General features: G+C 40.0%; 2 protein-coding genes across 2 annotated transcripts; both read left to right on the top strand.

Annotated features, from left to right (window-relative positions):
• Positions 1–42: 42 nt before the first annotated feature.
• On the top strand, positions 43–7611 carry commd3 (COMM domain containing 3). Its single transcript, XM_080794355.1, has 8 exons — positions 43–210; positions 1418–1529; positions 4893–4956; positions 5052–5086; positions 6242–6302; positions 6476–6532; positions 6681–6743; positions 7188–7611. Exons 1-8 carry the CDS (start codon positions 72–74, stop codon positions 7245–7247), a joined length of 591 nt encoding a protein of 196 aa, XP_080650481.1. The 5' UTR covers positions 43–71; the 3' UTR covers positions 7248–7611.
• A 910-nt stretch (positions 7612–8521) lies between these two features.
• Positions 8522–23192, top strand: bmi1a (bmi1 polycomb ring finger oncogene 1a). The gene is made up of 10 exons (XM_080793644.1): positions 8522–8894; positions 13769–13904; positions 14790–14886; positions 16251–16306; positions 17198–17245; positions 17438–17546; positions 18900–18951; positions 19712–19810; positions 20068–20148; positions 21018–23192. The coding sequence occupies exons 2-10, from the start codon at positions 13793–13795 to the stop codon at positions 21438–21440; spliced, it is 1077 nt and encodes a 358-aa protein (XP_080649770.1). The 5' UTR covers positions 8522–8894; positions 13769–13792; the 3' UTR covers positions 21441–23192.
• Positions 23193–24104: the final 912 nt, after the last annotated feature.

The following is a 24104-nucleotide window of genomic DNA, read 5'->3' as shown; positions in this document are numbered from 1 at the left end:
CGCGTCAGCTGATCCATCACGTGATCCTGTGTGTCGTGTGGGTCACTTTTCTCTCTTCCCTCTTGTGCAAAATGGAGTTGTGCGCGTCGGTGCAGAGAGGACTGTGCATGTCGTCGGACCCGGCCGTGTTCGACCTGCCAACCTTCGCCGCGCTGCTAGACGCCGCGTACCGTAGCCTGCTCTCCGCTCACTCCGATCGCGCTGTTCTAGGTAAAAAATAGATAAAAAATAAAGCTTCAATCCGCGATGTCTGTCTCCCGACCGTGTCTTTTGTCTAAAAGGCTGCTTGCTTGCTTGCTTCCCACAGCTTCCGGTGTTCTTCTTTCTCTCGGTTTCTCTCGCTCATCTCTCTCTCTCTCTCTCTCTCTCTCTCTCAAAGGAGAGAGCAGCAATGTCTAGTCTAGCTGTTTGCGGTTTGGACAGAAAGGCGGATGACGACCGCTGTTTGCAGAAAGCTTCGCGCAGGAATCTCTCAACCCTAAACGCATCCTGTTCTAATTCACTAGCCTAGGCTAGCTCTAGATGCGTTTTACAGACAGCAGCGTATGCTAACCTTATATATAAAAAGGTATATCTTCGTTATAAGCTGTTAAATGTAATTGGTTGGCTATGCGAGCGTCGGTTAACTACCAGATCGCAAATCATCGCATGGTAGTTAACAGTATTCAGTATTGTACTGTATTTTGGTGCATACTTAATGACCATTAGTTAAAAAACGTACAATGGGGTGCCTGCAGGCTGATCAATGTGTAAATTGGGCAGTTGATGTGTTGTTTAGAAGTCACTAATGACCAGTTGATTACTGATGCTCGTGATAGTCAAAATGACACCAAATGAGTCAACATTTGCATAATGGAATGCTAATTTCAAATGACTGCTTTAACAGGCTTTTTGTCACTTCACTGTGGCTGCATTTAACACAACATTTTACTGAAATATTGTTGATCATGAATAGAGCCACATTCTGTATACTATACTTAAATACAAAACAAGGGGATGGGGAGGAGCTATTGCTTTTAAAGGTGCCATTCACATGCAAATTATTGATTTTCATTGTGTGTGTAGCCTATGCCTATCTGGAAGACACACTTTATAATGCTGACATTATAAACTGAATGTATAATTAGAATGTTGTCAAATAAAACCACAGCCAACTAACATTATGAACATATGCGGCTATCTTGTGTGTGGGGGTACATTATAAGTGCTTGCTTTATAGAATAAAACAAGGAGTTGTTCCTGTTTCAAGCATCAACACACACACACCCACACCCCAATATACATACACAATTGGAGCATCACTTAAGTTTAGTTTATTGGGAAGGTTGACTGCACTTGGAACAAAGCACCTTTTGTTACAAGTCATGCATGGGTTGTTCACACATCATTCTCACATATTTTCCTCTTATTATTATAGCTCAGCCTGAGTTGAAGCATGTGGACCAGATTCTCCTGAAACAGTGTCACACAGCAGTCGTCACTTTCATACTGGAGGGGGTCAAACAAAATGCAGACAAATCAACAATAAGGTAACTTAAACTATACTATGCAAAACAAGCCCGGCAAGCCCGCAAAAAAGATTGATTGATCAGTGATATTGTGTTGTATTCTGTAGAGGTTCTGAAATCTGTGTCTTGCAACAAGGAGTATACCTAGACCAGGTGTGCCCAAAAGGTAGATCACAAAGGCTGTGCAGGTATAGATCACATGACCTCTAAAGAATATTTAATAAATATTTGGACATCTGCCACTTGAATTAAGGTGACTTGATTGATTGACATCAAAAGGGCCTGTCAGCTCAAACCCACAGCACAATGCAAGTATTTTGTTTTCAAGAGTGTTGCTGTCTGTAGTATAGCATTACAAATTAAATACAAAAAAATCCTACCTATTACATTTCTCCCCCTCAATTTCCTATATTCAACGTGCATTTGTCTATATGTAATGCCAACTCCGCTATTCCAAAGCCCACTCAGGTACATATTTAAACTATTTTCAGCAATGGCATTTGTTTTGTTATTGTTTTTCGGTGGGTAGATCTTGTCCAGCTGGTCATTTTGAAAGTGGCTCTACAGTAAAAAAAAGAGTGGGCTCCCCTGACCTAGACCTTTACTGATCTCACAGGAAGAAGAAGCAAAAGTCGTTATGGCAGTGCCACATGTTATTTGCAAAGAAAATAATTGCACGTGGACTTCATTCAGATGCAGGTGCACGATGGGCAGTGACACATGCAGCAATCGTGAACAAACATTCATGAACAAAAATCCCTGCTCCTGCTCAGCAGTCAAACTGACATGATGTTTCTGTCCCTCTGAGTCTGGACCAGGGGTGCCCAAAAGGTAGATCGCGATCACAAAGGCTGTGCAGGTAGAACACATGACATGCCCATAAAAATTATGTAATATATATATATATATTATAAATATAAAATAAAATATTTTTGGCATCTGCCACATTAATTAAAGTGACTTGATTGATATCCTGTCAGCTCAAATCCACAATGCGATATGCCTATATACTTTCTTTTCAAGAATGTTACACACAAACGTCAAGCATTCCAAAGTTATATACAAAACAAACCCTTCCATTTTCCCCACTAATCTTTTTCTCATTCCAAGTGCATTTGTCTCATAACGCCAGCGCCGCTATTCTAAAGACCCCTCTGGTAGATTTTTAAACTATTTCCAGCATTGGGATAATATATATTTTTTGGTGGGTAGATCTTGTTGAGCTGGGCATTTTGAAAGTATAGCTCTCAAGTCAAAAACGTGTGGGCACCCCTGCTCTGGACCCTCATCAAGAGTGTCTTGTACCACAGTTACTGTATGAAACACAGCAGAGATGCAGACAAAGAGATGCAACTATATTGGTTGGCAGAGGGAGTGTAGTGCCCATGGATTGCACTACTATAGACAATTGACACTGGGTGAAAAAAATGGCTTACAAAAATGGTTGGAAAAAAATGAAAAACTTTCCAGACAAGATTTAACTTAACTTAAATTTGATCTGGATTTAAGCTCCATATTTGATTTTAGGAGGATCCGCCTATTTTGGTTATAATGGATAAACAGTTAAAAATGCCCTCCGAAGCAAGCCAGAGTTATATCTCCTATATTTATAGTATTATAAGACTGTGAGAATGCATGGTGCAGGCGCTGTGCAACACTTCTGTTTTTAGATCGTGACCTTTAAGGTCTTAATCAGAATGGGTTTTTACATTCTCTATGCAGTATGCACTAATAAAAGGTTTGCACGGCACGCAAGGAGCTTATAGACAGTCTTGTTCAATTTGTTATACTTATGTATGTTCTATCTTTGTCATGTTCATGTTGCCATATATGCCTGCACAGCAAGATCCTGAGTGTTGTTTTAACTTTGAAAGAGCGTCAAAATGGACTTCAAGGTGTAGATTATATGGACTATAATATGTGACATATAATACCTCTTTTAAAATGGACTCTGGAGGCTTATATAAAACCGCAATATGTCGGTTCCAAATCCATGCGACAAAGAGTTTAAAAGCATTGGTTTGAATACACGGAAGCTTCCATAATGCTGTGCATGGTATTCTCATGGACAAAGTCATCTGTAATTTATATGAGGTTAAATACTGGTTATATGACATTCCACAATATGCACTAATAGCAAGCTAAGCTCCCTTTTAGAGTCAACCCCTGTCTCTTTCTTAAATGACTTATTACAATGTTTGGTATAACAAACTAACTAACTTATGACAGATGTTTAAAAACATGAAAGATTGTATTGGATTGTAGAGACCATAAACAAACAAAACAAATTGTTTCATTTTTCATATAGCCTTGATGTGTCATCCTATTTTTATGCTCCAGCTATTATTATCAGAACAGTCTGTTGACGGGATTAAACTATTTGTTCTTAATCCGATCTATGGGGCTAATATGATGATGAACATATACAGAGTTTATTAATAGAACTTATACACAAAAAAAGAGTTGATGATCTTGTTGTGACAAGAGAATGTTTCAGCAGTCCATGCTGTCTTAATCAGGACTTCCTCAAAGTCATCTGAGGCTAAGGGCTCCATTTTCGTCACCGCTAAATCCCTAAACTTCTTTGCCTGTTTTTACTATTTTGCAAAACATTTTTGAATAGTTAAAATAGCCAGTCTACAAGCTCACAACGTGTCAATGTAGATTGGCTAGTTGAACTATTCAAAAATGTTTTTCATAATAGTAAAAAAAAGGCAAAGATAAGTTTAGGGATAAGGGGTTTAGCGGTGACGAAAATGTGTGTCGCAGAAATCATATAGAATCATGCTGGACGGACAGTATAGTACATAAGTATTTACTCAAGGGCAGTATAAGTAAAATTCTGAGGTATGATTTTACTTGAGTATTTCTATTTTTGTATACGTTATTCTTCTACTCCACTGTACTGCACTGTCCATCTCAGAAGCATGCTATTGCACTTTTTACTCCACTATATTTATTACAAAACATTAGCTTTGGCTATGCTTTGTGAGCTCAGATCTTATTCTCACGAACATTTTATAAAAGTTTGAGCACTTTAAATGTGGTACTAGATTTTGATGCCCATATACTTCCTTTTTAATATAAAGTATTTTTCTTTGTGGTTGGATAAACTCTATACTAAAGGATTGTGTGTGTGTGTGTGTGTGTGTGTGTGTGTGTGTGTGTGTGTGTGTGTGTGTGTGTGTGTGTGTGTGTGTGTGTGTGTGTGTGTGTGTGTGTGTGTGTGTGTATATGTACAGTACATATGTGTGTGTGTGTATATTATATATATACAAATTTTATTTTTCTCTCTGCAAAATGAGAGATTGTTTACCTTTGCATATAGGCTACATTTTGCATATTCTGGCATTAAATGCTTCCCCATTTTTCTGGTCCTTGCAGCTCATGTCTTGAAGATCTCTCATTTGATCCGGAGAGAACTGACATATTGTATGACTCTTTACAGGTGATGGTTCATATGATCATGTATTCCAATTCTATATATAGCTTATAGCTTCCAATCTGACCATTTCTTGTCTCAATCATTTTTTTATTTTATAGAAACATAAAGATCAACTAGAGGTTCTTTTGGCAAGGTAAGTAAAATACACATGCTGGTTGAGTCGCACCTCAGTCCATGACCATGAACAGTGGAACTTTTAGTAAACCCAGACCAACATTTGCACAAAGCACAACCTTTGTATTTGTTCACTGAATGTTTTACCTCCTTAAAGGGGCATTCCACTCATTTTCAACATTTTACTATGTCATTAATATACATTAGAGCTGTTGTGTGGAACAACTACAAAAAAAAAATCTGGAAAAAAAAACATTAACATGGTGAAACACATGATCTTTTTTCATACTTACAGTTCTAGGAAACTAGACCTTTTTAAGGTATATTAATGACAGTAAAATGTTGTAAATGAGTGGAATGCCCCTTTAACTCTTCTTTAATTAGCCTATTGTTTTGGTTATAGTCTATTTGTTGGCGTTGCGATTTCTATATATAAATCTGTTCTGTCATTTAGATTTAATATAGGTCGTTTAACTGTTTGAAAATTGATTATACTAAACGTCATTTTGGGAGAGAGTCAAGACCGCGTATACGACGAGCGTGCATGTGTTTATGACGCGCTATAAACGGCAGCTTCAACTACATGTGATACTGAATCACGCTGATCCTTCCCGTAAATCCTTTGTCATTGTGTTGGCACGCATGATGCGTGAGAAAAACAATCTCTGTTTTCACACCGACTGGACTGAAGCGGCCGTGACACGAGTTATGCGGAAGGTCATGACATTTCACTGCTTGTGTGCAGTGTGCCCCCAAAACAAAAAACAAAAACATTTTTTTAATAGGCTATACTATATACTTCAGGGCTGTTTTATATAGGATTTAGTCGTGTGCATTTGTGTTCACGAGTTGTTAATGTTGCTGATCGCCGCTGGAAACCTTATTGTAGATTATTATTAGGCCGTTAAAATAGCCAAAAATGCAGCGTTTGTGAGCTTGCATCTTGGCTATTTTCACTACCTGTATGGGACATGTTTGCTTGAGCATTTTCTCTAATTAATTGAAAATGGAGGACCCTTATGACTATATGTAGGCCTACTGGTTCTAACAGTTTTTGTATAGGCTAGGTCTACTTTCGTTTGAAATGTATAGCCTACCCATCGGCATATTGTGACATTAAAATTTCTATCAACCAATCAGCTTTTTCTGACTTGTACTCTTCTTTACGTTATAGCATAGGGAGATGTCCACCGCACATTAACGATGTTTCATGGCGTCTGCAATACCACATGAAGGTAATATATAGGCCTCTAGGCTACTCTCAGGTTATAATTTAACACGTATACAAAATCCCTTAAGATTCCATTTTTGTTATACACTTGACTTATAGCCTCACTGAGAATTTTGCAGTTTTCGTGTGCCTCCCATATATGCAACCAACAAGTCATTGTATTTATTCCTATCACAGAATGGACACATGCAGAAGGTCAACGAACCTTTCTACCTCCTTTCATTGAACGTCGAGGTAAGCTATAGGCTCATTATGATTATATAGCCAAAATACAGATTTAACTTCTGAACTCTGAATAGTTAAATGAACTGTGCAATAAGTCTCCCGTTTGATTAAACAATCATGTTTCTGTCTACACATAAACATAACTTACTTTTGACAGAATGCTGGCATGATGGGAGCCACTGAGGATATCAACTTCAGCTGCTCAGTGGAACAGCTACAGGTGGAGCATTATAACTTCTTGGAAGTGCTAATTAGCACATGCACGTGACGTGGCCATTTTAGTGATAGATTTATCATTTTACTTTTATTCTATATGGAAGTTATATTCACTGGCTGGCTATTATACTCTCTAAACCGAATTATTTAATTATGAATACGTCTCCATGCAGCCAAACAAATATAGGCTAAATAAAACAGGAAACTAGTTAACTTTTTTCTGCATAGTATAGCCCTCAAATCCAATGACTTTTGTACAGTTTAGTCTAGGTTTGTATGTGTTGGCTATTTTCTTCATTTGCAGTTGTGTTTTAAGGGGTGATTGAATGCCAATAATATAGACTCCGGCGCTAGGTCATATGTCAAGACACAAACCAGCTATTTCATCTGAGAGTGTGGTTCTTCAGACTATAGAACTTTGATGTCTTCAATATTGCATTGTTTTCAGGATCTGGTGGGGAAATTGAAGGACGCGGCCAAGAGTTTGGAGAAAGCCACTCAAATGTGATGAGATGTTTGCTGGAATGGAATCACCTGGTCGATGTCTTGTGACCTGGAGTCCAGTTTCACATGCACGGCTCTGCACCGCAAGCACTGAAGTTCAACCGTTTCAAGCTGCACTGTTTATTTTGTAATATATTTTTAAATGAATGTAACCGTCAAACTGCATCCTCTGTTTTTATCTGAGAGTATAATGTATAGCCAAATAGACATGTATGGGTCCAACGGTCCATTTGGTTATTTGTATTATACTCCCAGAGTAAAACAAAAGTGATAAATTAACACATGCACTTCACCTTCTCACCTGACATTCCAACTTTGTTGCCATTAAAATTAATTATTAAAAAATGTATCTTGCGTTCTCCCGATAAGCTAAGTTTTGTTATTTCTTGCACATTTTAGCCTATAGCCTATAAACACCAGGCTATTTCAGGTACGTATGGTTTAGTTTACCATATAGCTAATGAGTCATAATGTCAAGAGAGGAGACAGGTTTTGCTAAAAGTTTGGGCGTCAGATAGCTGCATGCAGGTTGAGTCGACAGGCCAAACATTTAATCCAAATCAATAGACGTTAAATGTTATTGCCATGTATAGCCTAGTTATATAGTTGCATAAGGGCATAGCTCGTGTTTCCGCAAACGTGCTGTTATGGGGCAGTGAAAGTGAGAGGAGAGGAGAGACTATCTACTTCGGTTCAGAGCTGCTGAACCAAGGCACTCCGATGGCTCCAATTCCATAAACATCCGAGACCTCTTTTATTTCAGTCCCGGCTAAAGCCAATGAATGCAACACGCCGGGCAACGTTTCACAGCCCCGCTATTAGCCTACAGACCGCAGCCACTATAGACGTCACATTTGTCACAAAGGTTTATTTCTTTGGCAAGTGCGTGGTTTTTAAAATAGTGCAAGACTCAAAGAGCACTGAGCAGAGAGCAGTCTGCAGTAAACCCTATAGGAAATAGGACCTAACACAGACGGATGCTTTGGCTATAATAAGTTAATGTCTGCGACATATAAACGTATCACATCTTTATGAGTCGATGTATGGACCATGGTTAACACGACACCACCAGACATATATAAATATATTTATATATACTTTGTCATTTCATCGCTGTGCTCGTTTCAACAGAGACCAGGAATACACCGACATTAATTTCTAGGCACCCTTAAGGAATGAGACCACGTGACCATCGCGGGGCGGTCGAACTACAAGCCATTTTGGGGACGGCGGTGTCGGTTACCACAGAACAGCAACACACACACACACACACACACACACTGCTGCAGTCTCTGCTCCCTCTGTGGGGACACCAACTTATCATCTGGTACCCGAACTGTGAGCCTTTTTTTGCACCGCTGTGGTGTGGGTCGGAACACCGATCATCCGGACCGCCCGGCGACAGAAGAACCGTAGCCTCGGAGACGGGAAAGGAATATAAAGGGATTTTTTTTAACGCGCATGTTTCACGCGCTCCCACCGGTTTCGCCGTGCGCGCCCCGCGTCTCCTCTGCGCTACTGACAGCGTCTGCAGCTCGTTACAAGATGGCGGCTCGGATCGTATGCGTTTGCTGCTGATCGCCGCCGTAACCACAACTTTCATTGTCTAATTCCGGCTCCAGCCCCGCAGTCCGGCGGTCCAGCTTCGTGGGTACGTAATGTTCGATAGCGGCTCTCGGCGAGCCGCCGAGGCGCCGTGTTTCTGGGGCGGCCGATCGCTCCCTTCCGACGGAGTAAATGTAGACGATCCAGCGGTGGATGTGTTGGGGTTTGCTTGCTTTGGATGGTAGGCTATATGGCTGCAGCCTCTCATACCGACGTGGAGTCGAGCTGCCTGTGTGTCTGTCTCACGGCGGAAAAAAAGCTCCGGTCTCTCGCACGCACGTCGATGAAACCGCACAAACACGCACATCGCGTGCTTTATTCTCCACAGATTGTGGCGTTTTGAGTTCGCCCCCGTGCGGGGGTCGTTTTGTGCGGTTTGGATTTGTTCGAAGCGGGCGATCTCGAGCGAAGCAGGCGGGGATGGGTGAGATGTTTACGGCGTCGGAGTCTTCAAGTCCCGCTGTTCTGGATATATGTTTATGTTATGTCTCCATTTTATAGAGTTGTGATCTTTGGGCTATAGCGGACCGGGCTGCGTGTTGACTTTGGCCACACATGGCCAAATGCTGGTTTTATTAACTTAAGTTCCCGCTTGGTCGGTGTGGGTCCCATGGAACGTGACAAGTCTTGTAAATTATTCACAAAATATATTGTTCAATGCGGGATCGAAGCTGAACATGCGCTGACAATGGGACAATTCTGGTGCACTTGTAGCCCCATGGTCCAGAGGTTTTGGCAATTTTAATAGAAATTTTAAACCGAGCGAACTTGTCCACCATGGGCAAAAAGCCATGGTGATAGCGTCGTTATAGCCTGCTGTACCACGCAGAAAACATAATGCCTGTTGGAATAACTTATACTGTTTTACCGCAAAAGGGATATATCATTTGCGTTTTGTTTGGGCATTTTAAGATTTGTTGTCTGTTTGGGGTGCCCTTAAAACGCAGGTTGTTGGAACGGCCGGATCAAAGCTTTTTTGTTCGTGCAGTAGTTCGTCTTTGGTTGACAGTCTGTCATTGTAAATTGCAAGGCTTTCTTTAAATAAGTGTGTGTGTGTGTGTGTGTGTGTGTGTGTGTGTGTGTGTGTGTGTGTGTGTGTGTGTGTGTGTGTGTGTGTGTGTGTGTGTGTGTGTGTGTGTGTGTGTGTGTGTGTGTGTGTGTGTGTTCGGTCACCGGTCAGTTGGGAAAATTGTTGATTCACTCATGACTCATCTTATTCGTCAAATATTTGAACACTTCACGATGACTGTGCCACATCTCGCCAAAAAAGACTGCAATTTATGATTCTCATTGCGAGACCTTTTAGAAGGCTGCATGAAGCACGCATGCTTTGTAGGCTAACAAAAGTCTAAATCCAATTTTGGCTGACTATGTTCATTCTAAACGGGTTGCCTGTAGAGTGTAGACATGCTGTTCAGTTTTGCACTGCATGCATGCCATTTGAGTTTTTAAAATAAATAAACGAGTGATAGTGGCTCGTTTGAGGTCAATGGGGTCTTTCTTTCCTGATCATTTATTGGGTTTTTTCCATGTTGCTATATGATCAAATCTGCTTGTAACGGAAATCTCTGGACAGGTGAAACGGTAGACTATAGAACCTGAAATCTGTATCATGTTAGTTAGAACATATATCCTATACGGGAACGTGTAACCCTGAATGTTATATGTCAGAGTCCTGTGTGCAAGGCTGCAAGCGTATGTTATGTGTGCTTAATGAGGTGTTCAGCTCGTATACATTTCCACTTTGGGTCATTGGAAAAACTGAATGCAATGGTATGTTTTTAATGTGTGTGTGTGTGTGTGTGTGTGTGTGTGTGTGTGTGTGTGTGTGTGTGTGTGGTGTGTGTGTGTGTACAGGGGGGTGGCTCTATTGGGGTGTCAGCATAATCTATAACATTGATTAGGCTATATATAATCTGGACTATACTAAAGACATCCGGCAGGCAGCGATGTCTTGTAATTTAGAGAATTAAAAGCTAAATGGACCTTTGAGTTGGTGTGTGTGTGTGTGTGTGTGTGTGTGTGTGTGTGTGTGTGTGTGTGTGTGTGTGTGTGTGTGTGTGTGAGAGACATTCCGTGCGTTGCTTCAATGCAGTCGCCTGTATAATCAAGCTCCCATAGGACGGACAGAAAGGGAACAGTTGCGCAAACAGCAACTAATCGATTAATGACACGCTGTTTATAACCGCTCAACCCTTCTCCCCTCATGTCCACTATACCAAATGTGCTTGCTTATAGGCTATATCAGTATATAATCAAATCCCAACGTGTCCAAAACGGTACATATAGAACGAGCCATGTGGGTCTTATGGTGTTGGTATTAATTTATAAACGTCAGTTTCAATCAAGAAGAATGCATGGTCTCAGATATAGTTCAACCCCCTTGAGAAGAACTCTGGCTGCGCATATGGCTCCGATCCAACGTGTTGACAATATTATGCTTTCACATATTTAGGCTATATGGCGCTTGTGTTCATCATGTATACAGGCTATTATTCACAGGTTTAAACTTCAGTTGTTCGCAGCGTATATCTGTGGCTCTGCATGTAGGACTATATTATAGGCATCCAGTTATAGCATATATGTGTAATAACTATTTTTGATGACGCGTTATGCACTGACTGGCTATATTCTCAGACACACAGACATGTAGCCTAGACCTGAACGGATCAGAACGGGATACTTTTTGGGGGGTTGGGGGGTCAACTTAATTAATTTCACGTTGGATGTCGATACGGCGGTTTTCCCCCACTTTACCACTGGTTTATCTGTTTTTTTTAAAGTGCATGCAACATGGGGATAGGGGAAACGGCAAAAACAAACCACAGATAGGCTAACATACACGTCTCCCTCCGTGCATGCAGGGGGGCAACGTCACCCAATAAAGAAGCACTCGTGATCATCCGACGTGTTTCAAGTTCACTTCAGGCACACAGGCTGCGGGGTCCGTGGTGCATGTGTCCATGTTGTTATTGCACCGTGTGTGCGTGCGTGCATGCGCCGTGCCCGTGTATATGTATAGCAAGCCTGCACAGAGAGAACTTGGTGCTTGCTTGCTTGCTTGCTGCCTGCCTGCTGCGCAAGCGTGCGTGCGTGCATGTGTGAAAATATTAAATAGAAAACATGCACCCCGAACTGTTTATTATTATTCCTCCTAATAAACCTATATGCGTTTCGGTGAGAAGCAGAGAGGAACCCAAACAGAACGCATTATAATATTGCATCTAGTCTATGGATCCTCCTGGATGTGGATCGGGATCTTGAAGAGGGAGAGGGGAGGAAAGAAAGCCCCAGTCCGCTGCCTATACAGTTCGCTCCAACCAGCAGCGGCGGACGGGGGTTTCTTTCACAAAATGGCAGCCGTGTGTGTGCTTTGCCTATATCGGCAACACGGCGAAAATCTATGTGCGGCGCTGCCTTGTGCCTGCTGCTATCATTTATAACAGTGACGGACAGACAGGGCTGAGCCAAAATAATGTAGGCTATAAGCCTATAGGTTCGGCGGCTACACTTCGTCACTCAGCGTCGCTCGCCGACACGAGCTTTCAGATCGGAAAGCGACGCCTTCGTATACAGGCTACTGAACTGTGTAGCCTTTAGCAACAATCAGGCTTTTGTATAGAATTCTTAATTTGCCACCTTTTATTCCCGAAGCGCCCACACGTGATTGCCACATGGGATTGCCTATCAAGCCCGTTTGGCAAAAAAAACCCCACCGTCTTGTAGTTATTTGTCTCTGCTGGCAAGATGCCAGGTGGTCGAACGGAACGCCAAGGAAGTTGCCATAGAAACGCTTAAGATATTCCATATGTGGCACACCTGACACGGAGTGAATATATGGACGGATAGATGACGGACGACCTGTTCATATCTTTAAAAAAAACTATTTTTTGGTCCAACAATCCGAACCACAACAGAACAGAACACATGTTGGCTCCGTTGTCGGGAAAACGAGAGACCCGCTCGGTCAATGCGTGCATGCCTGCGTTCCGGTTCTGCACAGTCAAACATGCACACATAAGAAACTTTGAACCTTCGGGCTATGTTTGTGCTCATCGCCTGTTGTGCGTGCGTGTGTGTGCCTGTGTGTGTGCGTGTGTGTGACAGTGATAATGTTAACGAAGGGAGGATGATGCTATATGAGCGTGTGTTTTTCCACACGTTGTGGAGCAGGCGATTGACGATTGATCACCCTGTGATTGATTTATGATCGCTCATTGACCCCTCCTCCTCGCCCAGGTCATTCGGTAGGCAGGCATGACAGCACGGAACATGTTGCCTCCCACCGAGCCCTGGGTTATTATAGACTATTAGCATAAAGTATATTATGCCTGCTTCATTGACACAGTTAAATAAACAATATGCTGGCTATAAACTATCCTCCAAATGGCCCAAATCATGGCCCAATGCAGGTCAAACTGCAGTAAACCCGGTTGTGTTCTGTATTTTATTTAGTTGTTTTTGTTCAACATGAAGACTTTTTCATGGATTAACTTTCTCAACTGATTTCAGTCTTTGGGATTCCACATGCAGCAGCAACTCTTCTGTATAAAGCATCTCCTCTTGTACTGAAAATAGACGATCTACAAGCTCACAGCTTGTATATTGATCGTCTATTTTCAGTTATGTTGTTTCAAGATGAAAGGGTATTTGAAGTGGCTAAACTATAGAAAAGTTGTTCAGAAGTATATATTTCTTCCATAAAACAGCCTCGATCTAGAAAAAAAAAATGATATCATCACAGTCCTAATATTAGTTCATTGTTTAGGAAACGTACATGCTGTTTCACATGCAGATTCGGACTGACAAAACTCCTAATCATGGTTTCAGCCGTGAGATTTTATTTAGCTTTGTGTTCCATGCTTTTTCTTCTTTTTAAATTTAGTAAACGTGTTTATTTTTTCCCATCCGTCTCTCCAGGGCAGTCCATTTTTCTATTGAACCATGCATCGAACGACCAGGATAAAGATCACTGAGTTGAACCCTCATCTCATGTGTGTCCTCTGTGGGGGATATTTTATAGATGCAACCACCATCATTGAATGTCTACATTCATGTAAGTATAAGCTGTATGTACAGTATATGTATGTATGGTGCTTCACACAAAGTTCAAAAAGTGTTGACTTGATGCTTCTATAATGTATATACGCTATGGCCTTTTGACAGGCTTCAAGCGATTTATTTGTTTTGTTAAAAATACATCTTAAATGACTATATTCCCTATAGATTGCTTAAGACTGTTAAAATAGAAATAAATACATAAATTGCTATAGACTGTTCAGTAAGCGTGTTTGTTCAGTATAACAGGGGCTCTGCAGGTCTTTGGTGAACAGAAAATTAAGGTTACATTTTATTGTGGGTTACCAATTTCATCCAATCGGCAGAGAGAACGACACAAAGGTCATTTTTTTGCAGAGAAACCCCCACAAAGGCCACAACTTCAAGTGTTCCAATTTTGTCTTAAAACATTGTTTTTCCTTCCAACTTCACTATATGTTTATCATGCATCCTGTATGTTCTCTGTCCTGATTGGATAAAATTGGCATCCCGACCTGAACATTTATTTTCTGTTTATAAGAGCCAGTGAGATGGTATAGACCCCTGTTACAGAGCAAACACTCTATATAAGCAATGCATATATCAGAATTTAAACGACTTTTAGTTTTAACCAAGAAAACTAAAAAAAATATATTGAAATACTTTTATTTTATTTTATCCAAAACATGCAACTTCACTTATTTATCCTGTCTTATTTTTCCTGTTTTACTACTGCTAAATTGTGGGATTTTCTTATCCATGGCAACAAATTAGACACATTTGATAGTTCAAGCTTCCTTTTGTGCCGAGTGCAATTGACTGAGTAACTAATGATGTTGTTTGTACTATTGTTGTGTGTGTGTGTGTGTGTGTGTGTGTGTGTGTGTGTGTGTGTTCGTTCCAGTCTGCAAGATGTGCATTGTGCGCTACCTGGAGACCAGCAAATACTGTCCCATCTGTGATGTGCAAGTCCACAAAACTAAACCTCTTCTCAACATTAGGTGAGCTTTGTCTGTCTGTCTGTCTGTCTGTACGTATACTCTTATTTAATATGCCTTTATGTCTTTTTTGTGGTTTGAAGTAGTTGTCTGTGTATACCCTTATGGCTTAAGCTGGTGGTTCTCAGTGGGGCCCGTGGACCCCCAGGGGTCCTACCAGGGGATCCCCTGCAGCAAAATGTAGTTAATATAGCGTCACAATCATTTTAACCACTTTAACTATATGTTATGCTTTGGTTATGCGCTATATGGCTATGCTCGTATAATTGCTATTTTTGAAAAATCTTAAAACATTGTGCAAACAAACTAAACAAACAGTGTTGCCTCCTTGGCTTATACGAGTGCCCCCTCTGGGCATGGAATGATTTACTGTAGTATTTTCATTTCAATTTGTGGTGTATAACTTTCCTGAGGGTGAAAGTATAACTTCTGTCTTGTATATGACTTGGTGAGATCTTTCCTCACTTCAAGAGTCACAAACAGGTCCTTGAGTGTTTGGATTCTAAACTTCATGTCTGTCAGTTTATTCTAAGCTGTTTTTCTCGTTTTAGTCACAAACTCCATATCCAGACATTAAACCCATCATGTTATGTGTGCATTTGGACTTTTGAGTATCTGTATACTACAATCATATATTTATGACTTTCGCCACTACATTTCAAAAAAACAAATACGGTTTCAAGGAAGGCTACTTAAAAAGCTTTTCTTAAACGGCAGGCTACTTTAACTCGGGTATACCCATTTTGAATATGCAACTTTCACTTGTAGTTGAGTAACATTTGACTGATGTTGAGCACTTTGTCCGCCACTGTAAATGAGATGTTGGGTTTGATAATCTAAAACAGTGGTTCTCAAATTGGGGTCCGTTGACACCCAGCGGCCCTTGAGCAAAATTAGTAAATATTGTTGCTGTCAGAAACCTTGTTATTTGAATCCTGAAAAGTTTACAGTTTAGGACAGAGGTATGCAGCACCCGACAGAGACAATATATCAAAATCTGTAGTGATTTTCTTATAGTGTGTTTGTTCGGTAACAGTATACAGTATCCATGACTCTCCAGCTTTTTATTAAAAGGAAAATGCATTTTCTGGTCGGGACACCAATTTTATCCAATAGAGAACACAGTCAGGATACAGATGAAACAAGTGGAATTGTAAATGATGACACAAATAAATGAGCAGAAAGAATTGGAACTGGAACACAAACGTGTAATTTTTTATTTCATTTTTTTTTTAATACAACAGTACGCAAATCACCCTGTTCAAACACATTTTCTTTTCCAGATGCAGCGGTTGGCGGCCAAATAAATATCAATCGGGGGGTCTTTGACAAAATCATACAATGTCCTTTTATCTTTCTCTCTGAAGGTCTGACAAAACTCTACAAGACATTGTGTACAAGCTGGTCCCTGGGCTCTTCAAAAGTAAGCACAGAGAGAGAATGCAGTAAAACTGTGCAGTATGAATTCAAATTGAAATCCAAATATTATCATTATACAGCAGCACAACAGACTTGGAAATGTGCTATGCCTAAAAGATGCTTTCAACAGTCTAAAATTAAGTTGCAAATGTATGCGTACATTAATAATTAAAACCCCATTAAGTAAGTGTGTGTGTGTGTGTGTGTGTGTGTGTGTGTGTGTGTGTGTGTGTGTGTGTGTGAGAGACAAAGGATGGATTCATTTGGTTCCATTTGTACTCTCTTCAGAGTCAAATTAAGACTTGAGGATTTTGCTGTGACGTCACAATAGAACAGCGCAGATGCCTTTGCTAATTACCATATTGTGTATGGATTCATTCACGTGGCAAGAGTTCACCGATCAGAATATCACCATTTACTTAAATATCAATATACAAAACATAAATGTGCATATTGTATAGTAGTAACCCCACTCCCTAAATAATTATAATACATAAATACAAGTCCTGCTCAGTGTTTGTTCTCATTTAAAACATATTGGCGTGCCTGTGCCATGGCTCAGCGGTCCAGGCACCTTGGCTGGTAATCCACTCTGTCAGTGTGCCGCGGGTTCGACTCCCGATCCCGACGGCCTTTACTGCATGTCTCCCCCCCCCTCATCTCTCTCCCCATTTACTGTCAGCCTACTGTCTGTCCCTCCATAAAAAAATATAAAATAAAAAGGTGAAAGGTAAAGTCACTAAAGCTGACACTACAACACGTATACAACAGGAGGAAAGTGGAGACTTAAGCGACGTTAATAATTATTCATTCATTAGCAGCATGGCTCAGAATGACAACATAAAGACTGACGTCGAGGGTGAACTGGTTTATGATAAATTCCTGTGCTTTGCAGATGAAATGAAGAGGAGGAGAGACTTCTATGCGGAACACCCTGTAGACGGTGAGTTGTTCAATCCATGCATTGCAATGTGGGATTGTGTTTTCTTGTGATTTGTATAGGTTCCAATTAATAAATAATGGCTGTGTGAACAGATTTTTTGTTTTTACACTTTGATATTGGTGTAAAATTGTTGTTTTTGGTTGATTATCTTCTCCCTTGTTAATGACTTGTTTTCCATGTATTTGGTGACAGCGTCCAACGGATCGAACGAGGACCGGGGAGAGGTTGCAGACGAGGACAAGAGAATCATAACAGACGATGAGATCATTAGCCTGTCCATCGAGTTCTTTGACCACAACAGGTAGACGTTTAAACACACTTATAGAATCCTTACATCTCCATATTTCAACATTAGGAATCAGGATAGAGAACACAGTCAGCATACAGATGAAACAAGTGGAAACACAAATAAATGAGCAGACAGTTTTTTCTTTTTTCTTTGTGATCAAGTTTTTATTTATTTATTTTGTGAAAAAAAGGGGTTTCCCCCACCCTCAGGTTGAACAGCGAAACAGATAAAAAATTACAATACATATATATATTTTTTAAAGCAAGACAGGTACTTTACCGTTGGAAAGATAAAAAGAAAAGAAAATAACAGTCAGAGATGTTGTGTGCCCCATTAGATCGAGCAATAGAGAGTTCCAGAGAGATCATGTCCATTAGTGAGAGGATCCATTGTGAGACCTCAAGTTTATGGGGAGGTTTCCATCTTAGGACGAGCAGTTTTTTTTTGCAGCTGTCAGCCCTAACAGCAGGAGTCTTCTACGGCAATCGTTGAATCATCCTTCAACAAAAAAATATTAGGCAAGAGGGGAATTCTATAGTTCCCATTACCTCAGATAGTACTTCTGAAACTCTAGACCATCTGGACACTCCCACATCATGTGCATGCACGTCCCCAGTTTGTTATTGTTGCATAGGGTGCAATAGTTGAAAACGTTTCCTTGGAGTCAAATAGAATCTCTGGATGAATTTGAAATTCAACATTAGAGAGAAATATTTCCTCAAATTCTTTTCCAATTGGTCAGCCGCTGCCAACTCTTTAAATCGACATTCCAGACTCTAGACTGAGACACCCATTGGCGGACATGTAGATTCTCTCAACTTCTTATACAAATAAGATACAAAGCGAATCTTAGTTATGTAATCAAAAAGTGGGTGAACAGGTAGAGCATTTCTCCACGGCACCTCATGTGCTCGAAGAACACAAAGCAATCCTTTACTTTAGTCTTACAGTAAATTCTTGTGTTCGTTTATCCATTTAACTCAAAATGACATCGGATTAAGCCAAGGACAACTGGCTTGCATAATGAACGTGTCTGACCTAAATTGAAAATAGTTTTTTCCAGCCAGTCACTCTAGTAGTCTGCATGAATCAACTTATGGCTTTATATTAGTCTTATCATAAACACTCACTCACAAGGGTTGACATTTTCATATATCTATAGACACACATACTTGTCATATTGCAAGAGTATTGTTTCCTTGAAACCAGGCCACTGAGACGAGATATTGTATTTCCTATAGGATTGCCACTGAATTGCATTTAGTTAGAAACTGGAGCCTAAATTATGTTAATGTGTGTAAAGTGGTGCTCATATATTTTGATGATTATCAATGATCACTTTTCTATTATTTATGTGATCTATAGACTTAAACTGGGCAGTGCAGGGCCAGAAGACACCAGGCATTCTAAAGAACAGGTAAGAAAATGTCTACTTGTTCACTTCACTAATCATTGTGAAAACAAATATGTGATACTGCTTTTCCTTTTTTTGTTATCTACAAAAATAAGTTGTTCATCTTCCTTTTTTAAGGTGGACCGACCTTCTGTAACATTTAAACATGTTGATGCACTGACATTTATATACAGATTTTTTATGATGTCTATTTCTGGTACTGTTGGATTATTATGCATTGTATAAGTAGGGGTGCCCACCATTCTTTTTACTTGAGAACTAATTTTAAAATGACCAGCTCAACAATATCTACCCACCAAAAACATTATATACCATTGCTAAAAATAGTAAAAAGTTTACCTTTGTGAAACAGAGGGGGGGGGGGAATGGAATTGGCAGGGATTTTTATATATAAAAGTTTGAGTTGACAGGCCCTTTATGTCAATCAATTAAATCATCTTAATATACAAGTGACGGATGCCAAAAGGATTTTTTTTTAATTATAATATATATAATATATATTATTTAAATTATATATATTTTATGTCATCTGGTCTACCTGTATTGTGCAATATGCATTATAACCTATAATATTGTATTTTGTTGGATTATGCTGCATTGTAAATGTTGTATTTTGTTGGATTATATGGTGCATTTCATTAGTAAATCTTATATTTTGTTGTATTACGATGCATTTTAAATGTTGTATTTTATAGGAGTATGATGCATTGTAATTGTTATATTTTGCTGTATTATGATGCATTGTAAAATTGTATATTTTCAGGTGGCTAACAAGAGATATCTCCAGTGTCCGGCCGCCATGACAGTCATGCACCTGAGAAAGTTCCTCCGCAGTAAAATGGACATCCCCGGTACCTACCAGGTACGCATGCCCTCAAGGACAAGTAATGCATAAGAAAGCAGATAAATTGTTAACCCATTTAGACCTGACTTCGAGCTTGTAGATCTGCTATTTTTCAATAGCTAAATTATAACAAAAAATGGGTTCCCGCCCAAAATGGGTTGTAAATCCCAATCGTAATAACATGAAGAAAGTGAAGTTTGCACCGGATAGTGTCTTATCATTTTTGTTCCTCTCCAAATGAAAAATAATGTTTTATATTTTAACTCACATTTTAGGTTGAAGTTATGTATGAAGAAGAGCCACTGAAAGATTACTACACGTTAATGGACATAGCATATATTTACACTTGGAGGAGGGTAAGAGAACACTTGTGCATGTTTATTTGTGTTTTTAATATAATCTATGTATTTATAAGTAAGGTCAGTGTATACTTGATATACTATTCATATTATTATTTTAATACCAAATATTGTTGATCTTTTAAGCATGAAATTAGACCAACGCACTGCATGAATTGGTGACTATATATAGTGTTTTTCACCACAGTGTAGGAATATGTTTAACCATATCATTGTTGATATGTGATATTATACTTTGCCTAAATGGAGTGCTAATGAAAATCAGATGATCAACTTAGCATTTGTTTAATGTACCATTTTCAAATAAATAAATTACAAATGCATAAATAAAATAATTAATCTTTAAGTAGGAAAAAAGAGATTGCGCATCAGCAATGTGTTTTCTCAGTGAAGTGCTATAGACGCAAGATCCAGTATACATGGAAAAAAAAGCACATCCGGGGGCGCCCGCTGGCCAAGTGGTCCAGGGGCGCATGCCACATGCACACGCTTTGGTCTGACGGCACGTCACGTGTTCGAGTCCTGTTCATGACGACCTTTGCTGCATGTCTCTCCCCTTCTCTCTCTCTCTCTCTCTCTCTCTCCCTCTCCCTCTCTCTCCGGTCAATCTTCACTTGATACTATCAATAAAAGGAAGAAAAGCTAAACAAATCATAGCACAATATTTCAAATAAATGGAGGACAAAAACACCGTTTATTGGTGTGTGTGTGTGTGTGTGTGTGGCAATACAAATGTAGAAATGTGAGGACTTTGTCCTCCATAATAAATATGAGTTGAACAAAGTATAATCCGGTATAGGCTATATACTCGAGACATGGCTTGGGGGGAAATTAAACCGTTTTAAATTCCATCCGTCGTCCCATAGAACGGCCCGTTGCCGCTGAAGTACCGCGTGCGACCCAACTGTAAGAAGATGAAGACGGCCCACAAGCAGCAGCAGCAGGAGGGCCAGAACAGCACCGGGGCGAGGTCCGGTCCGGAGAGCGACTCGGCCAGCGACAAGGCCAGCAGTCCGGCCAGGGTGGGGGGCGGCGGCGTGCCCTCCACGTCGTCGTCTCTGCCCAGCCCCGGCACCCCGCACCACGCCCCCCAGTCGTCCCCCCACCGTCTGCACCCCCCGCCGCACCCCCTCCCGCCGCCGCAGTGCCAGCCCGCCGCCCACAACGTCGCCACACCCGCCGCTAACGGCGCTTCCACCTCCACCCCTGCACCCCCTCCCCGACCCTTCCCCTTCAGCGGCAGCAAAACGCCCCGGAAGGCGTCGGCTCTCAACGGCTCGACCGGATGATGACTCGAGTGGACGGACGGACGCGAGCGACTCGGACGTCGGGCGGTCAATTAACGCCAGAACCCCGTCGTCGGCTATAAAACTAACCACTTTATAAAGCCCTATTTTCGATAAAATCGTCCGAAACGTTCAAAATGTTTGGATTGTTTTCGAAAATGTTTTGTCACGGCATGCCCCCAAAAATAGGGACGCCAGGGACAAAGTGGTAGAAGGAGTAGTTCAGCCAAAAAACTACTTATTTTCTATCAATTTATAGTGAATTTACAGTTTTACACACCCCATGAAGCTTTGAATTCCTACGCCGATGATGACCGGCGGAATCTCTGGTATACGAGATTTCGAATTATCGGCTTTGACAAAAAGGAAAAAATCTCCATCAATTCAAGGCTTCATGGAGTGTGTATAATTGATAGAAAATAATTCATTTTTGCGGTTGAACTATATTCTTTTAAGCTCAATTTAAACTCCATTGTGCGACGGTATATATATCGCTTGCCTTGCTGACACAAACTGCTCTACATATAGATGCTATACGAGTTCTTGTTTTCGTTTGTAGGTCACTTCCTGTTGGCAAGCGCCACTGTCGTATATATGGGGAATAAATTAGGCGTCACTGTTTCCATGCCAATTGTAGTTCCATTGTCGTAGAGGCTCTCTTTCTCTCTCTCTCTCTCTCTCTCTCTCTCTCTCTGTTTTTTATTACCATTGTTATAAATATTATGGAACTATGTAAGTTTAACTGTTAGTGGGAAGTGAAACATTTCAACAACAAAAAGAAAATGAAAAAAAAGAGAAGGAACTGGGTGGGGATTTTTATAACTTTTCTTTTTTTTTTTTTTGGAAAAGGTGGCATTCATTCACGATTTTGCATAATTGTATACAGAGTTTACAGGAGAAACGACGCCGGTAAACATTTTTTCCCCATAAAGCTACACTACTTTCAGTTTTTTATTTTACAGATGACTGAAGATGGTCTTTTATATTCCTCGTTTCACTGATTCTATATATTTTGTTTTCTTTCCTTCCAAATCGAATGTGTTCATAATGTGTTTTAAATTGTTAGAAAATGTCAGCTATATAGGCCTAAAGCATGCTCATAAGACACCCCTTTTTTTTCTTTTAAGAAAAAAAAAGTTCATGGTCGGTCTGCCTAAAACTTTTTTAGTTATTATTGTATATTTTTATTATTTGTATTTGAGAGAGGTTTTGTTATAAAGTGAACAGTGCACACCTGCAGAAGGAACTTGTAAAAGGTGGCTCTGGAGAAATTGGAAAGGAATTAGGTTAATATTGAAAATAAATATGAATCTTAATTGAGGAGATATTCAAATATCTCCATAAATTAATTCCAACAGTGCTCTACTCCCCCCCCCCCCCCCCCCCCCCCCCCCATCCCCTGTAATGGAAATGTCCTTTTATTCGTTGTTATAGCTGCAGTGGCATCCAAATATTCTTCACATCATGCATCTTTTAAAACTCGAAAAACATTTTTTTTTAGAAAACCCACATGTAAATAGACACCAAGAAAAAGCATATTTAATCAGCGATGACAACATTAATCTGTTCCCATTTTACCCCGAGAAGAAGGCCGGGCATATTACACAAACACACAAGCATCTCATTCTCAGCGCCATTTCATGCTCAAAGACAAAATGTTTTGATGTCTCCTGTGTTTCCGTATTTGTATCGCTCGATTGTATGAACAACTATTGTATTGTTACTGTTGCACAGTATAAAAGACGTCTAAATAAAAACATTTTACACTTATAAAAACATGTGATTTTCAGTAGTTTTTCTTTCTTATTTTAGACCGCAGACAGAGTAGACTGTTCAGGCTTGGGGGACATTATAGCATGAAATGACAGCGTCAGACAATGCAGGGCAGTGACCAGTGAATGCAACACCTCGGACAGATGTCTCCTGTTGAACCAGCACTTCATTTCAGTTAATTGAATTTAAGAAAGGACGGCAACTTGAGAAAACAGACGTGTTTACATGTTCAAATCATTTGGATTAACTAGCCTATACTACTTGAATGTTTTCAAGAACAAGAAGCCGAAAACGGCAATGCGTGCGAGAAACATCTAGTAATTAAGATATTGTGTTCTATTTGTTTCTGTTTTCCTACATTGATTGAATGTGTTATAGGCTATACTGTATTGTGAACTTGTGTTGTGGGGACAGGAGTGCTCTGACTTTGGACGGCGGGATATCTATATGGGATGCATACATTTGATTGCGAGAGCGATCATAATGTATACATTTGGAGTTCATAATTAAGTGGTTAATGAATTGAGCTTGCATTGAACATTGATACATATAACATTAGAACAAAAATACATTTCTGTTGGCCTTCTTTGACGCTTTGTAAGCCAAAACTAGACTGATATCATGACAATTCAATTAAATATAGACGCATATTGCTGAAATATGCAACGAAACGACTTGCAGTTTGGCTATACCTCTATAGTCTATAGACTAATGAAATCAATAAAAAACATATTCTTCTACACTTAATATAGCCTATAGTTAACAAAAATAACGAAATTGTCGGATCTGCAAGCTCACGATTTTTTCAAAACGGGAATGTTTCAATAATAAATAATCCTCGTCATCATCATCATATACGTATAGGCCATCATTTGCCATAAATTCCCTAAATAA

The sequence above is a fragment of the Protomyctophum bolini genome (assembly GCF_963924005.1).
Source record: "Protomyctophum bolini genome assembly, chromosome: 21".
NCBI classification, from domain to species: Eukaryota; Metazoa; Chordata; class Actinopteri; order Myctophiformes; family Myctophidae; genus Protomyctophum; species Protomyctophum bolini.
This window is presented reverse-complemented; position numbering and strand designations above follow the sequence as displayed.

Coding starts and splice junctions, on each gene's coding strand:
- commd3 (XM_080794355.1), top strand. CDS start 72: ATGGAGTTGTGCGCGTCGGTGCAGAGAGGACTGTGCATGTCGTCGGAC. Junction 6,533..6,680: donor TCCTTTCATTGAACGTCGAG/GTAAGCTATAGG, acceptor TACTTTTGACAG/AATGCTGGCATGATGGGAGC. Junction 6,744..7,187: donor GCTCAGTGGAACAGCTACAG/GTGGAGCATTAT, acceptor CATTGTTTTCAG/GATCTGGTGGGGAAATTGAA.
- bmi1a (XM_080793644.1), top strand. CDS start 13,793: ATGCATCGAACGACCAGGATAAAGATCACTGAGTTGAACCCTCATCTC. Junction 13,905..14,789: donor CATTGAATGTCTACATTCAT/GTAAGTATAAGC, acceptor TGTTCGTTCCAG/TCTGCAAGATGTGCATTGTG. Junction 19,811..20,067: donor ACATCCCCGGTACCTACCAG/GTACGCATGCCC, acceptor CTCACATTTTAG/GTTGAAGTTATGTATGAAGA.